The 14,665-nt window shown below is 33.6% G+C and overlaps 1 protein-coding gene across 1 annotated transcript in view; it reads right to left on the bottom strand.

The window, feature by feature from the left end:
- Window positions 1-14,665, bottom strand: part of LOC129260426 (dual specificity mitogen-activated protein kinase kinase 5-like) — a 42,148-nt gene continuing 27,483 nt past the window's right edge. Inside the window, exons 11-20 of the mRNA XM_064099960.1 lie at window positions 12,947-13,028; window positions 11,211-11,272; window positions 11,007-11,055; window positions 10,399-10,523; window positions 9,756-9,827; window positions 8,043-8,069; window positions 7,713-7,739; window positions 7,200-7,232; window positions 4,559-4,620; window positions 1-3,545 (exon numbers count right to left, since the gene is read on the bottom strand). Of these exons, the coding sequence (XP_063956030.1) occupies window positions 3,389-3,545; window positions 4,559-4,620; window positions 7,200-7,232; window positions 7,713-7,739; window positions 8,043-8,069; window positions 9,756-9,827; window positions 10,399-10,523; window positions 11,007-11,055; window positions 11,211-11,272; window positions 12,947-13,028 (696 nt within the window). The 3' untranslated portion in view covers window positions 1-3,388. The remainder of the gene's footprint in view (window positions 3,546-4,558; window positions 4,621-7,199; window positions 7,233-7,712; window positions 7,740-8,042; window positions 8,070-9,755; window positions 9,828-10,398; window positions 10,524-11,006; window positions 11,056-11,210; window positions 11,273-12,946; window positions 13,029-14,665) is intronic.

Below are 14,665 nucleotides of genomic sequence, written 5' to 3'. Positions count from 1 at the left end.
TTTATTTTATTTCACATTTATTTATGTCTTATTCATTAACACAATGCATACATTTATGAAAATATTCTCTTGAACTGTATTTATTACACTGCTGGCTAATTACAAATCTAAACTGACACAGATATCATACCAAGTGATACATAATATTCAGTGGAATTTGATTTCTTACATTAAACAAATCAAAACATAGATATGTTGAATACAAATATATAGCTATTAAGGAAATACTAGTGTACATCACTGTGCATCTAAAGCTTTCCATAAATATAATTTAGGACATTATACTCCTCAATTCTTCCTTTTGCTTTTACTTCTGTCACTCTCCTCTTGTACAGCTGCCAAACTTTTGTACCCCTGAGGAATTATGTAATAGCAAAAAAAAAAGTGATAAGTACATTGATGCAGTAAAACAGAGTCTCAGGGCTTGTACTGTCAAAACTACTGAAAATCAAAATTCCAAAAGTTTTGTCAATATTTCCTTTTTAAACTATACCAGTTTAATGACCCTAAAATTACTCCATTTGCTGAAATTTGATGACCATTATACATGTATGTAAGTTTTGTGAAAGATAATACAGCCAAAATTCATAGACCAAATAGGACCTTGGACCTTAAAAAAAGTTAGTTTTGCCATAGCCTTGTCTAATGTTGGCAAGTTCCATGGTGTGTCTCCCTTTAGTTATAACTGGTCCACACCAGATGTTGCTTGTTTCATAAAAACATTGAAACTGAGAAAAAACGATACCGGAACCTAATTGCATTGGTCAGATTCCTTTATGCTAGCTGGCATGTTTGACATGTGGAGGCACTGAAGTTGTCATCGTATTGCCACATCATATATCACACTGACATTTACATTTATCTAATTAGAAACACACAGGTGGTTTCCATTGTAGGAAAGTACAAAACCATAGAATGTAGATTTCTTGTATCATTGAACCATGAATATAGTGCCATTTTTCATTGGACTTTTCTTTGAGAGCACAAGTGAAATATCCGTAATTGTGTACGTAATATCTGCATTATCCATGGTTTTGTACCACGGTTCAATTAAAACGCTCTGTGAATTCAGGCCATAACTCCCCCACACACAAGCCTCCAATATAAAATAAATATGCTGGTTAAAAGCACATCTACAAATTTTTGAAGTATAGATACAGTTACATATATATGTATCTGAGTCAAAAGCGACGTAAGACACTGTAAAAAGACATACCATGTACACTGTAATAGTGCATTAAAAACAAAACGATTAGCTTCATATGACAAAGAATAAGGAAAATATGGCAAGAATCTGGTCCTTCCTGACATAAAACAAATTCAACATGACACAAGGGAACAGAATCATTTGATTTGATAAGATTAGATATTTGTTCTGTACACACTGTAGCAGATGGGCCAATTAAATAAAACAGTTACTGTTTGCAATTTTTAGCTTTTAAAGGGGAATTTCACCCTGAAGAAAAGTTTGTTGTAAAAATAGCAGAAAAAAATAATAGAAAATATTGGTGAGGGTTTGAGGAAAATCCGTATAGCTTGAGTTATTTGAATTTTAAGTTTTGGATTTGTGACGTTATAAACGAGCAGCTGCCTCATATGTTATGTAATATAAATGCATGAATTTAATTTTTTTAATGCTTCTATTCATGATCAGGTAAGAAATCATTTTTCCATTGATATACAAAAGGTACAGTAAAACCCTTTTCAATTTTCGAAGAAAATTACATTTCATTGTTTTTTTGCCATTCGCTTTGTAAGAATGCAGCTGGCATATGACGTCACAAATCAAATAATTACAATTCTAATAACTTTTTAATTCTTTGATGGATTGTTCTCAAACCTTCGACAATATTTTTTAGTATTTTTTCTGCTATTTTTACAATAACATTTTTGTAAGGGTGAATGCCCCCTTTAATAACCCATCTAGCCATAATTGCTTTCTTCAAGGTGGACGTTAAGCCATTTTAGAAAAAAGAGAGAATACAGAGAAAATACAATAACACTTGAAATCAATTTCAAATTTCAAACAATGATGTAATGGGGTAAAAAAGCAGAAATTCCCAGAAATATCTTTCTGTTTTTTAAAGCTAAAACTGAAGGGCAATGTGCCAAGGCATTCTCACAAAAAGGAAAGAAGACTTGTACCCATATTGAATCAGCAGCTTATTATCATTGGCTCATACTACAACTTTGTTCTATAACTGTTTTAAAATTCAAAAAAGTAAAATAATCTTACTCAGCGTGACTAAAACCAACATTATAAAAGTCCCTGATTAGCGAACCCTAATATATTGTGGTGGTTTCATATTGGTGTTCGTAATTTTACACATGACTTAACGCCTGACTGGAACACGGTCGTAGGTGCTAAGACAGCTATAGGGATACACCATATAGCTTTATAAAGCACATACCTGGGGAGCGTTTCATCTACATTTTTGTCTGACAAGTTGTCAAATCTGACAACTTCCCTTTATTTTTATTGGCTGAGAAGCCATGTTCCTTTGGTAATTATCAGATAAAATTGGACTTGTCAATAAGATAAAACGTAATGAAATGCTCTCCTAAAGTTCTTTTGAGTGGCCAGCAAAGAGTTCATAGAAAACTTACTGTGTTAAACAACCATCGCCCTTACATACCCCGAATCAGAATGGTATGATACACATACCTCTCTACCTGAGCTCATGACTTTGGTTGCTTGCTATTCAAAATGGTCTTATACATGTAGTTGAAAATCAAGGGTGCGTCCCACAACCAAGCATAATGAGGCCTTGCAAAAAAGTTTATGACAGAGGACTTGATTTGAAACATGTGTTTTTTGCAACACCCCATTTATAGTTTTTGCAACGCCCCATTAGAAGGTCATCCTCGACATCCACTGCCATTCAGCAACAGCACCAGTGTTCACCCATGTTACAGATGAACGTTAAACTCCCGGGCAATGTTTTAAGAAATTTGTCGTCACCGATTTAGTCAGTGCTCACAACTGTCGTGAAACACCTCCATGAAGAAAGGTATCTTTTTCTAATAGACTGAAAAACTAGTTATCTGGTAGTGCTTCCTGAAGGGTTTTTCTGTCACACATTGTCAATCCTTCATTATGTCTGAGGAACATTCAAAAGTTCTTTGACTATTCAAGGTACAGACATAATAATTGGTTACTTAGTAGTGTTTTCAGAATACTGTCCTCAGAAACCCTGTAAGTTCCCTCCAAGAAATTGGAGTACTTCCAAGACATCCTCTGACCAATCTGGGGGGAAAACTACTTTAAAAAAGACCACCTTTCTTGGTATAGGAACTATCCATTGCATGTAAGCATTAGATAGTGTCTTCGGTCAGATGTTCTGAAATTCTTTTTGAGAAGGCCTTCGGTGATCCTTGGCTCCTGCCCTCAGAGCCCTTTAACCATCCCTCGTAACCGGAGTTCCTGAAGCTCCTGACAAACCCACTCTGAGATGATCTGCTTGTTGCCGTCAGCGAAGATCCGGATGAATGGGTGCTGCATCAGGTCCTGAGGCTTTGGACGGTCTCCTGGTCGCTTCTGAAGACTGGGACAGCGGGAGACAAAGAGATAAATCAAGTCAAATTAACTTTAAATTAAATAGATTGAGAGTTATTGTCACACACACACATCGGGCTTTTAACCGAGGTCCATTTTCCTAAAACTTGTTACCGTAACAAATGCCAAATGATATTGAAAAAAGACATTTTATGATTATGACAAAAGTAAATGTTATTTTGAATTTGAAATTGAAAAAAAAGAGCTACTGAACTCATTTGATTTGATAATAGAATTTATGCATTCATTATGACTCTATTAAGACTTGTATAACTCTTATCAAACAGGCCCCAGATGTGTTCTTGAGAATACAAGAGGTAAATAAAATAGTGATAAGTCAAATAGACCCAGAATTCAAATTCTGTCCTAGGGAAACGGGGAAATAGGCAAACATCATATTAAAGGTACATGTAAATATTTTGAGATTATTTTTATTCACAGAGTACATTTGCTTTTTCACATTAACTTTTTAATATTAGGTTGAGCATTTTAATATAATGGGCAAACATCATTCAAGGTATTATTTTGAGAATACTAGTATTTTTATTCACTGAGACATTTGTTTTTTTTATATATACTTTTAATATCAGGTGGAGCATTTTAATACAATTTGCTTGAACAAGGAGGAATGTTCAATAAACAAAATTCACTCAATCAAAATCAAAACTGTAAAACTTCAGATGATACAATCACAAACAGACCTAAAATGCCAATTCATGTCGATCAAAATATATCATAAATGGGAAATAGTCATTCAAGTAATAGCTTAGCCAGGGTGGATATGTGCACAATATAAATATATATTATTATTATTACATCATAATACTTTTAAAGGGGGTGTCATTTAATAACCTAAAGCAAATTTGCATTGTTCATCTTGAGTTATATTTAAGATTGCATTATCGCATAATTTATCAGAATAAAACTCCTTAAATACAACACAAAAATCTCTTGCAAATAACAAGCCTACAGCAATGTAAGGTTTAAAGCTAAGTTGTTTACCATCTGTTTACAAAGTCAACAAAGGGTGCTGAGAACTTGTCGCTTGGTAACCTTGGTGGATGCTACAAAATAAGAATATGACATTAATTCATGAAATATGTATTTTTTATTCACAGACAATATCAAACAATATAAATGATATTTCAAAATTCAGTACTGAAAATATACATTTTAAAGAATAAGATTTCAAAGTTCCAATCTCATAGAGTACCGAAGTGTGACGTCATCAATTTTCACTTTTTGCATTTCAGCATTTTTTATACCATATTTTGGTAGAGCATGAAGAAAAACCCCCACAACCCAAATATGGTGGGAATATCGGTCCATGGGGCCCCAAGATATGACCTCATGAATACATAATTAGCCCCACTAAAGTCAATTATTGGCTTAGTTCTAAATGTTAGGAACCAGGGCCCGTATTCCATAAACGAGATAAGCATGCTTAAGCAAAAAATCTAAGCATTTTGTCTTATTTTCTGTCTAAGACAAATTTCTTAGCCAATACACGTATTCCATAAAGAATTTTGTCTTAGAATTTGGCTAAGAGTTTTTTGCGCGACTAAGACAGATACAGGATGAATGGCTAAGCAACTTTTCTTATAACTGCAGAGTCTGTATTCCATAAATTCAACATGGCTATGAATTTTGCCCTAACTTAAAGACAGTTGTGAGCTGTCTTAATTGTTTTAGTATCAAGGTAATTTTGGCCCACGCCTTTCTTTATCCTGGAACGTGATACGTGAATTAAGCGTGGGTCTCAAGATCACTTCCCTTCTCTTATTTCTGCTATTCGCGTAATTTTCTCTCCTTCAGTGAAATTGGCCTTCCTTTTTCTCAGCCTCCATCTTGATATTTCTTATGATGCGATTTTTGCCTTAACACATAAAACGCATAGACTTTTTACCGCGGAGCAGCTGTTACATGTAGGTTCGCGACAAAAGTTGCGCGACGTTGCAATTTTCTCATGACGTCCTAGAATTTGAGACTTTGGCTTAGCCATATCCTCTGACTTGAGAAAAATGTCTTAAAGTTTATAGAATATCGTTAGGGAAGATTTCTTAGACAAGCAAAATGCTAAGACAAATTGCTCAAACTTAAGCAAAAAGCTCATCTCGTTTATGGAATACGGGCCCTGACCAATAGTTCATGTACATTGACTTCAATGGGGCAAATTAATTATGTATTCATGAGGTCATATCTCAGGCCCCCATGGATCGATTCTCACCAAATTTTGGAAGTGGGGCATTTCATCATGCTCTACCAGCATATGTTATCTAAAATGCTGAAATGCAAAAAAAGTTTTTTTGTGACGTCATCACTTCATTACTCTTTGGAATAAGCTCCCCCAAAACATGTGGTACATGTATCATACGTGACCAGGCACCACAAAAAGGTCGCCAGAAATGAAATTTTAGTTAAATAGCCCTTCTGAAAGAGGAGATTCTAATGCACAATGATTGATCCTACCGCACACAAGAGGAGAATGTTCACTACCATGGAACGCTCCTTTTGAGAAAAGGGGGATTAAAAATTACTGGTCTATTGAAGAGCACTTACTTTTCCACTATTGTGTATTGTAGACAGAAGGAAGATTAAAAATCAATAGAATTTCCATACAGGGAATTATCAGCTTGCCCCCAAAGTTCACACACTAATTAGATACATGTACATCCTGTCCATTAGTTTGAACAAGTATCAATGTTATAAGTTATCCTGTTTTAAATCTATGGGAGTTCAAAGAGATGAATATTCAGGTTTTCGTGAAAACAAAACATGATTGCAATTAACTCAAAAGACAAAAATATGTCATATAAAACATTCAAAAATTACACTTTACGTTCGATTGGTACATGTACATCCAAATTTTTACAGTAAATAGGGGAGAGTAAACTGTTTCAGAAAACACCCAAACCTGAAATTTGAACATTCTGACAAAATACTCTTAATTGGCTCCAATTGAAAATCACACTGTGACATTTAGTGGGTTTTGTGGTGTTAGGTCACACAATAGCTTCAAAATCTCAAAAGCCCCCAAAACACAGGGGTGAATGATGATTTATAAATAGACCTTCAAGAATCATCTTGCAGGAAAACTATAGAGCGTAAATGAGGTTTTAAATCACTTTGAAATAGAAACACATTGATTATTCAAAAATGCAATGCGTGGAATTCATGTGGTCAACGCATCTCCAAAGATTAACTCATAGGAACGACATAAATGTATGGGTCTAACTTATGAAACACACGAATTGGCATCTACTTTGACTATTTGATATCAGCAGATCACAATTCTTATAAATAAAGATTGCTGTTTAATATCTCATGATTTTGGGTTAAATTATTCTGGAATTCTGAAGGTCTTATGATTTCTAATATCCAGGACAAATTATACTTTTAAAAAAAATCACAGATTTGAATTCTACCTAAACCCATCATACTGTCAAAGTTGTTCCCCCCTGTAGAGTAGCCAAGACATTACAATAATTATGGTTCACCCTAGTTCAGACAATTAAATTGGTCTTAAAAACCCACTTTATTGCCATGTCATGTTCATACTATTCATATCATAAATGAGAGTTTGATAGTTCCTTTTTTGCCACAGTAAAACAAAAAGGGGAAAAAGGTGTTCCCTAATGCTTACCTCATGTACGATGCATTGCAGAAGATCAATAGGCTATGGTTTAAAAGCGAAAAAGAAAACATAAACCAAAAATAAAGATTATTTGTCTGTTTGCTCTCTAGTATTTACAAAAGAGAAATACTAAAATGATGCAAATAAGCATACTATAACATTTCAACACAGGTTTGACCTTTAATAATGAAAACAATAAATGAATAGCTGTCAAAAAGCAGTCTCAGATCTGTCATTTTGATGACACATCCAAGTTCAAAATTTCATGTATGATTGTAATCACCATACCGCACACATGTCTTTATTTATTGAACAATTACTTTGGGTAATTCAAATTACTCTCTGATATTCACAACCAATATTTCCTCCCCATCAATATGATTATAGATATGCATAAATGCAGCTATTAGTTTAGATTACTGTGGGACTTTAACAACCAAAACAAACATTTTGAGAAACCAAAACAAGCATTAAAAAAGTTATGTAATTATGTGTAAAAATATGTGCAGTGTTTCAACTTACCGATAATTCATGTTCTCTTGGTGTTACCTGGAGGAAAAAATAAATAACAGTATAAAAATAATAGTAATGTATATTAGTTCCAACATGCATATATTGATAACTAGTCACAAATTACCATAAAGTTAACCATTCCTTTCCATGAATTACATGTGTGAACATAAAGGGAGGTCTACATACATTGTACAATGTAAGAGTGTATAAAATGTACTCAAAATACATGTGAAATACATGTAGATACATGTACCTAATTAAGCCTTTATGTTTCCTGAAATACATACATACAAATACATACAACTCTAATTGAATGGAAATTGATTTTTTTGTACTTACTGGATATGGAAATCTACCAGTTGCCATCTGTTATTGAGAAAATAAGAAAAAGGAAAAAGAAAGTTTAATACCAAACATAATATTGAAATGGATAGTATAAACAGGAGATTGCAAATGATTCCTGCAACGGTAATTTAACTAGCTCCAGAATTAATCTTCAACATTTGTGTACAATGTATACCATAATCACACAAAGTGATACATTAAGAGATACTATAAGTTTGACAAGAATCTGTGAAAATGTTTCAAGTAGATTTCAGGAGGTTTAATACACAAGTTACGATTGACTGAACGTGAAATGTACATGCAAGTCCAAGAATCAATCACACTTTTTGTAATTAATTGTAAATCAGTTTTTGATTGTTGGTCTACTTTCAATATAGTTTGATATTGACCTCAATGGTTTTAATCGCAAATTGCAATTTAATTTTTTCATTGATTGGAAAGAAAATTTGTGCAGTCCCACCTTTGGTATTTACAATGTACAGGCATTACATTTCTAGGAGAAATTGCTATTAAATTGTGCACAATTACAAATAAAGGCAATCAATTTAAGAATTAAGACAAACAAAATTGGTATGTTTTCTTTTTGTGATATGACTTGAACCCTGAATGTTCCAGGAATTTCTGTAGTTCATGTAGTTTTAAGTCTTAAGGCCACCGCACACCTTACGACTGTTAGCGATCTGATTTTGGAACAAATCGCATTTTGCTCATTTTTTGAAAATGTGAATGGAACATATCATTTCATTTGAGGTTGAAATTAATTGAAAGAATTCTAATATAACCATTTTGAAAGATTGCAAGCCTTTATTTTGGAGTAAAGGCCAAATTAGTTTCAAATCGTAGCCAATCGTACGACTGCTATGACATCATTACGACTAGATATTAAATTCGCTTTTATTCTAAGAAGGATGATAGCATAGTCACAGATCTGAACAAAGTTTTGTGGAATATACATATATCATGAGATGCCAATTCTCCCTATCTCGTATAGCTCTCTGAATATCTCCACGTGGTGGTATAACTTTTGAAATATAAACTTCCAGTTTTCTAACGTGCTTGGGATGTATAAATGTACAGCACTTTGAACACTGAAGTACATGTACCAAACTTGTGGATCATGAATGTCCAAATCCATCTTGTAATAACACAAATTATACAATTATTTTCATATCCCTAAAGTTATTTTAGATAAATGGGTCAATAGAGCCATATTTTCAATTTCATTTCTTTGTTTTACCAGTTGTAGGAACACATCTTTTACTAAAAACGCTTTATCGCTACACAGACATCCAAAATTGGTCACCAGGGGACCGTTTCATCAACATTTCTGTCTGACAAGTTGTCAGATCTGACATCTTTCCTTGATTCTGATTGGCTGAGAGGCACTGTTACTATAGTAACTGTCGGATAAAATGGGACTTGTCGGATAAAACGTCCGACAAGTCCTTTCATGAAACACTCCCCTGGTCGATCCATCTATGCTTCATTATAAAGTGGTATTACTATAAATTTCAGAAGGTTCAAAATTATTTGTTTGAGTGTATGTTAAATTTAACAGAAAAAAAAAACTGGAAATAGCTCTTCCTAGAGCGATCGTCCAGATATGAGTATCCCAAGGTGATATCACTTGGTATCGGCTATATGCAGTAGGGATAATTGGCGAGCACATTTACATTGCAGATTAGATTATGTATTTAAATATCCCACCTCTAATAAGAAGACACCCAAGCTCCAAACCTCTGAGTGAACTCCATACTCGTCTCCTAAAACTCTCTCAGGCTACAGAGAAAAAAATTATCAAAATAAAGATAGAGGCATCATTATCATCTCTAGAGTGAGTCTCAACAAAATCTACACATTTTCTAAATGGCTGCTAAGTAAAAAATGTATCATGTATGGGGGGCACTTAATATACAAATGGAAAGCCAATAAACTCAACTTTCAAATGACATCAAAAAGTTGGAAAACTTGGCATGTCTTATTAATCAAGTTGGGCAGAAATTAGCCTTCCAGTTTCTGTCACTTTATGAGAGGCAAACCTTTAGGAACTATCAACGTTGAAGGTGTTATAAAATCCTTGCGTGCAATTAGCTATAGCAACCTTTCTTGGCAACTTGACCTTTTGGAGCCATGATGAATGAAGTAAGCTGGTCTGTGAAGAATGTAGCAAAACATGTGTGTCGATGAATTATAAAAAATAAATCCTACACAAATTGTCTTTAGTGCAACAGGCTTTCACATAGCACTGAACAGGACTTTGTTAAAATAAGTCCCATACACCATAATCTGCTAGTCAAATTAGAGGAACAAACTCACTTTCTAATGCTAAAGTTCTAAGTAGATAACTTACTGCCATGTATGCGTTGGTTCCTATATATGTCCTTGTTATCGAGCTGACTAGTTGAGCGCTGACTCCAAAATCACACAACTTGATTTCTCCTTGTGTGTTGACTAAGATATTGGAAGGCTTCACATCTGAAATAAAAAATCATACCATTTAAAAATAAGAAATCTAGCAAATATTTGTAGAACCAATACTATTCATTTCTGAAGATTAAATAAAGCTATAATTTGCTATAGATAACCTAGTATCTGTTCTTCTTTTTCAATTTAACTATATTCCCCTTCTATTTTCTCCATTTTAGACACAATAATCATTTTTTTTATAAATATCTCTTTTCTGTATTGAAGAACAATCACTTTCTAGCATTTAAGTCAGCTATTAATAATATGAAAACAAAAAATCTGCATTAAACTTAATACACATAGATTAGGCATGGTTGTCATGGCTTGTGGAAGGTCAATCACATCTTAAGGTTATCAGCCACAATATGGATGTCAAATAAGAAATCACATGGTTTTATATTTGGATATGTTTATATATAAACGTATGTACATGTACACAAATTATAAATATCATATGCAAACAAATATAAGAAAAGCAAACAGTAAACTTACCTCTATGCATTATTTTCAAATTCCATAGATAATTCAAGCCCTTGACTATCTGCATGATGAAAGCAGAAAACACAATTTAATGTAATTCATAAGTCAGCAAATCTCTTTATAAAATGAATTTTTAAAACAACTTTTCAAAAGTAATAGAAAACTTTAATTGACTAGGGTATAATATAATCAAACACAGTGGGAATTTCAACTTACTGAGACTGTCATCCTGCCCAATATTGATTCTGGAATGCAGCGATACATTTCTAATGAACCTCCTGCGAGAAACAATGTAAAACGCAGAAGTAAGAAAACACTGCAAAGATTCTTACACGTATTAAAAATACATGTACATGTACACTGTATGTACTGTCATTTCAAGAATAATTTTGTTTAAAAAAATTGAATGCACCATTAATGATGTAGAGTTTGAGACATCTGTTTGACAAAGTAACAATCTTGATCCAGATACAAATACATGTAGATGGATCACATAGATACATGTATGCTTACAAAATGAGAAGTGTACACGTTGCAATGGCAGTAAGTCTTTTTACGATCTCACATAGACAAGTTTGCCTCTGCACAACAATCAATACTTAAATGACATAAAGATTAAGTTCCAGAGCAGAAAACCTTCTTAGAAACCATCTTCTCACTCCTCCCAATGAATTTTTGCCTTTCATGAAGGCACTGTACCCTTCTTGTGACACCAATCTTTTACATTAACAGACCTGCCAACCTCTGGGAATGAAAAACTGTATTCTGTGATTAAAAAAAATGTATTTTTCCCCCAAAAAGTGTATTTCATAATAAAATGCTTGGCGCACTCGCTCATCGCGGCGCTCAAGCTGCATGCAAGCTAAAATGCGCACTGCTCTTGCAGATGAAAAAAAAAATAAAAATAAAATTAAAACATGTGTATATCTTCACCCTGGTTTGAACAAAATGATTGAAAAAAAAAACAAGTTACCTAAAATTACATTGATCTTAAAACCATATTTGTGCATGTTTTTTTTTTTTTTAACAAAAAAACGTATTTTTCAAAGAAAAAACGTACTGCCGTATTTTGGTTGCAAAAACGTACTAAATACGGCTAGAACGTACTGGTTGGCAGGTCTGCATTAACCCTGAGAGATTGTATTATTCAATTTTTTCCATTTCATGGTGATTACAAACTTAATTAAAACACAGCAACTGTCCTGGGATCACATCTAAAAGTCTAATGATTAATCCATATTCCTGCTCTGTGAAATATTTCTTGTATTTTTCAATTCTCACTCATTGCGGGGTGTGCTTTAAGCCTCTAGGGAAAAGTAAGATACTGTATGCTGATGAATCTAAGTGGGCATATATTACTAAATCAGAGCTGCCAAGTTGTATTTTGCATTTTCAGTATTCTAATCCCCCAAAATCAGTATTTTGACAAAAAAATCAGTATTTTTACCGTGTGAGATAAATGTTTTGTATTTTCCCCCAAAAAAGTGTATTTCATAATAAAATGCTTGGCGCACTCGCCCATCACGGCGCTCAAGCTGCATGCAAGCTAAAATGTGCACTGCTCTTGCAGATGAAAAAAAAAAACATTGAAACTTGTGTACATCTCACCCTGGTTTTTACAAAATGATTGAAAAAAAACCAAGTTACCTGAAATTACATTGATCTAATAACCATATTTGTGTACGTTTTATGAAATAGAGACATATAGAGATGATTTTTCTCAATAAATTTCGATTTTTTAAAAAAAAATACAAAATCCATATTTTTTAAAGAAAAAACGTACTGCCGTATCTTGGTTGCAAAAACGTACTAAATACGGAAAAATGGTACTACTTGGCAGCTCTGCTAAATGCACACATTGCACACTATTTCTGCTCATCTGTGTTTATCAACCACAGACTCAAGAGCCGAGCCCTTTGAAGAATACAAAGGAAGAAGAAAGACACACTTACCATCCATAAACTCTGTACATATTGAGATCCTGTTCTCTGTGAAGAAAGCACCATAGAAGCCAATGATGAAAGGTGAATCGCACTGGAAAAATAAGATGGAAAAGAAGCGTGCATAAATATGGTTGATTAATGACATTTACCATGTTTAATGAAGCATATTACATGTATTAAAGCACAGCACACTCTAAAAATATTGGTTAAAAGTGCTCCATGAGCCTGGGTAATTATGTATCCAACCAACATTGGGCATTTTTATTTATCCAGTGTGATGAAAATTTAGCCCATTTTAAAGTAATCGATGCTTATTTTTTTAACCTTTAACCAATATGCATCCAGCATTGGGTAAAATACTGCCCAATATTGGTCGGACACATATTTACCCTCGTGCTGGTTAAAATATTACCCAATATTTTTTACAGTTAAAATATTACCCAATATTTTTTACAGTGCATTCAGAATTCATCTGTTGTTATTACTTAAGAAATTGATTCAAATACCAGTCGGGTCAATCAAATTCGTGTACTTGAATAGAAACATGCAAGGCAAAAAAGCACTTCCCCCCCCAAAAAAAAAAAAAAATCTCCAAAACACAAGCACCACTGAATATGTTAAGATATGAAATTAAACTTGACACTATTTAAGCTACATGTAGCTCTTGAATACATGTACATTGATTTTTTGTATTGTGTCATATCAAACTGAGAAGGGCCTCCTGTGCAAAAGTCTTAGGTAGGGACTTCAGGATGCAAATTCAGACTACTTTCGTTAAATTCAAGGTTGGCAAAGCAAACTAACTAGAGTCTGGATGCATGAGTCATCTAATGATATACCGGTACATAATTTAGTGATCATTTTCATAGATCATTTGTATCTTGCCCTTGCAAATGAAAAAAAAATACACAGCAAGGTTCTCCATTATAAACTGAATAGCATATCCAACCTTGCATGGATAAATAATGCTCTCGTGGTTGACAGATTTCAGGTATGTATTGAAGAAACCATATCAAAAGAAGTATTTATGGGCAGAGCAGGGGAATGTTTTATGGAATGACTTGTTGGATGTTTCTTTAAACAAAGTCAGGCATCTGTGTTTCACAGCTACTTAAAATCAAAGAAATTTGTTATAAACACGTATGCTATGACAACTTGTCAGAGAGCAAACTTTGATAAACTGTTCTCCAGGAACTTGCTTGCAAAAATAAATCCCTGACAGAAGAGATAATGGAGATCTCAGTGTGTGGGTGTCTCTCTCTCTTGCTATGTGTAATCAATGGTAGTCTGTTAACAACAACACTATAATAATAACAACAACAGCAACAACAATTATAATAATGTTTATAATAATTATAACAATCATAATCATTAAAATAACTATAATAATCATAATAATTATGATAATTATAATTATGATGATGATGATAATTTACAAACAAGTGAGTTATTCGATATTGAAAACTCTCATGAAAAAACATATTTTCAGTTAGGCTTTGAATAAATTACAATGTATGAAGCGTTTCTTATTGAGGAAGGAAGACTATTCCAGAGTTACATGTACTACTCCTCCCTCTCTAACCATTCTCTCTCAAGCTCTCCCCCCTCCCTCCCCTCATTGCCTCTTCCCTCTCTCTCCTACTTCTAACTCTCTCACTCACACACAGAAAATGATGCAAAAACACCTTCATAGCTTAATCCTTGCGCTATCTCATCAAACAATTTGGA

This window comes from Lytechinus pictus, chromosome 5, assembly GCF_037042905.1.
Source record: "Lytechinus pictus isolate F3 Inbred chromosome 5, Lp3.0, whole genome shotgun sequence".
NCBI lineage: Eukaryota > Metazoa > Echinodermata > Echinoidea > Temnopleuroida > Toxopneustidae > Lytechinus > Lytechinus pictus.
The sequence above is the reverse complement of the archived record's forward strand: the minus strand, read 5'-3'. Positions and strand labels throughout refer to the sequence as shown.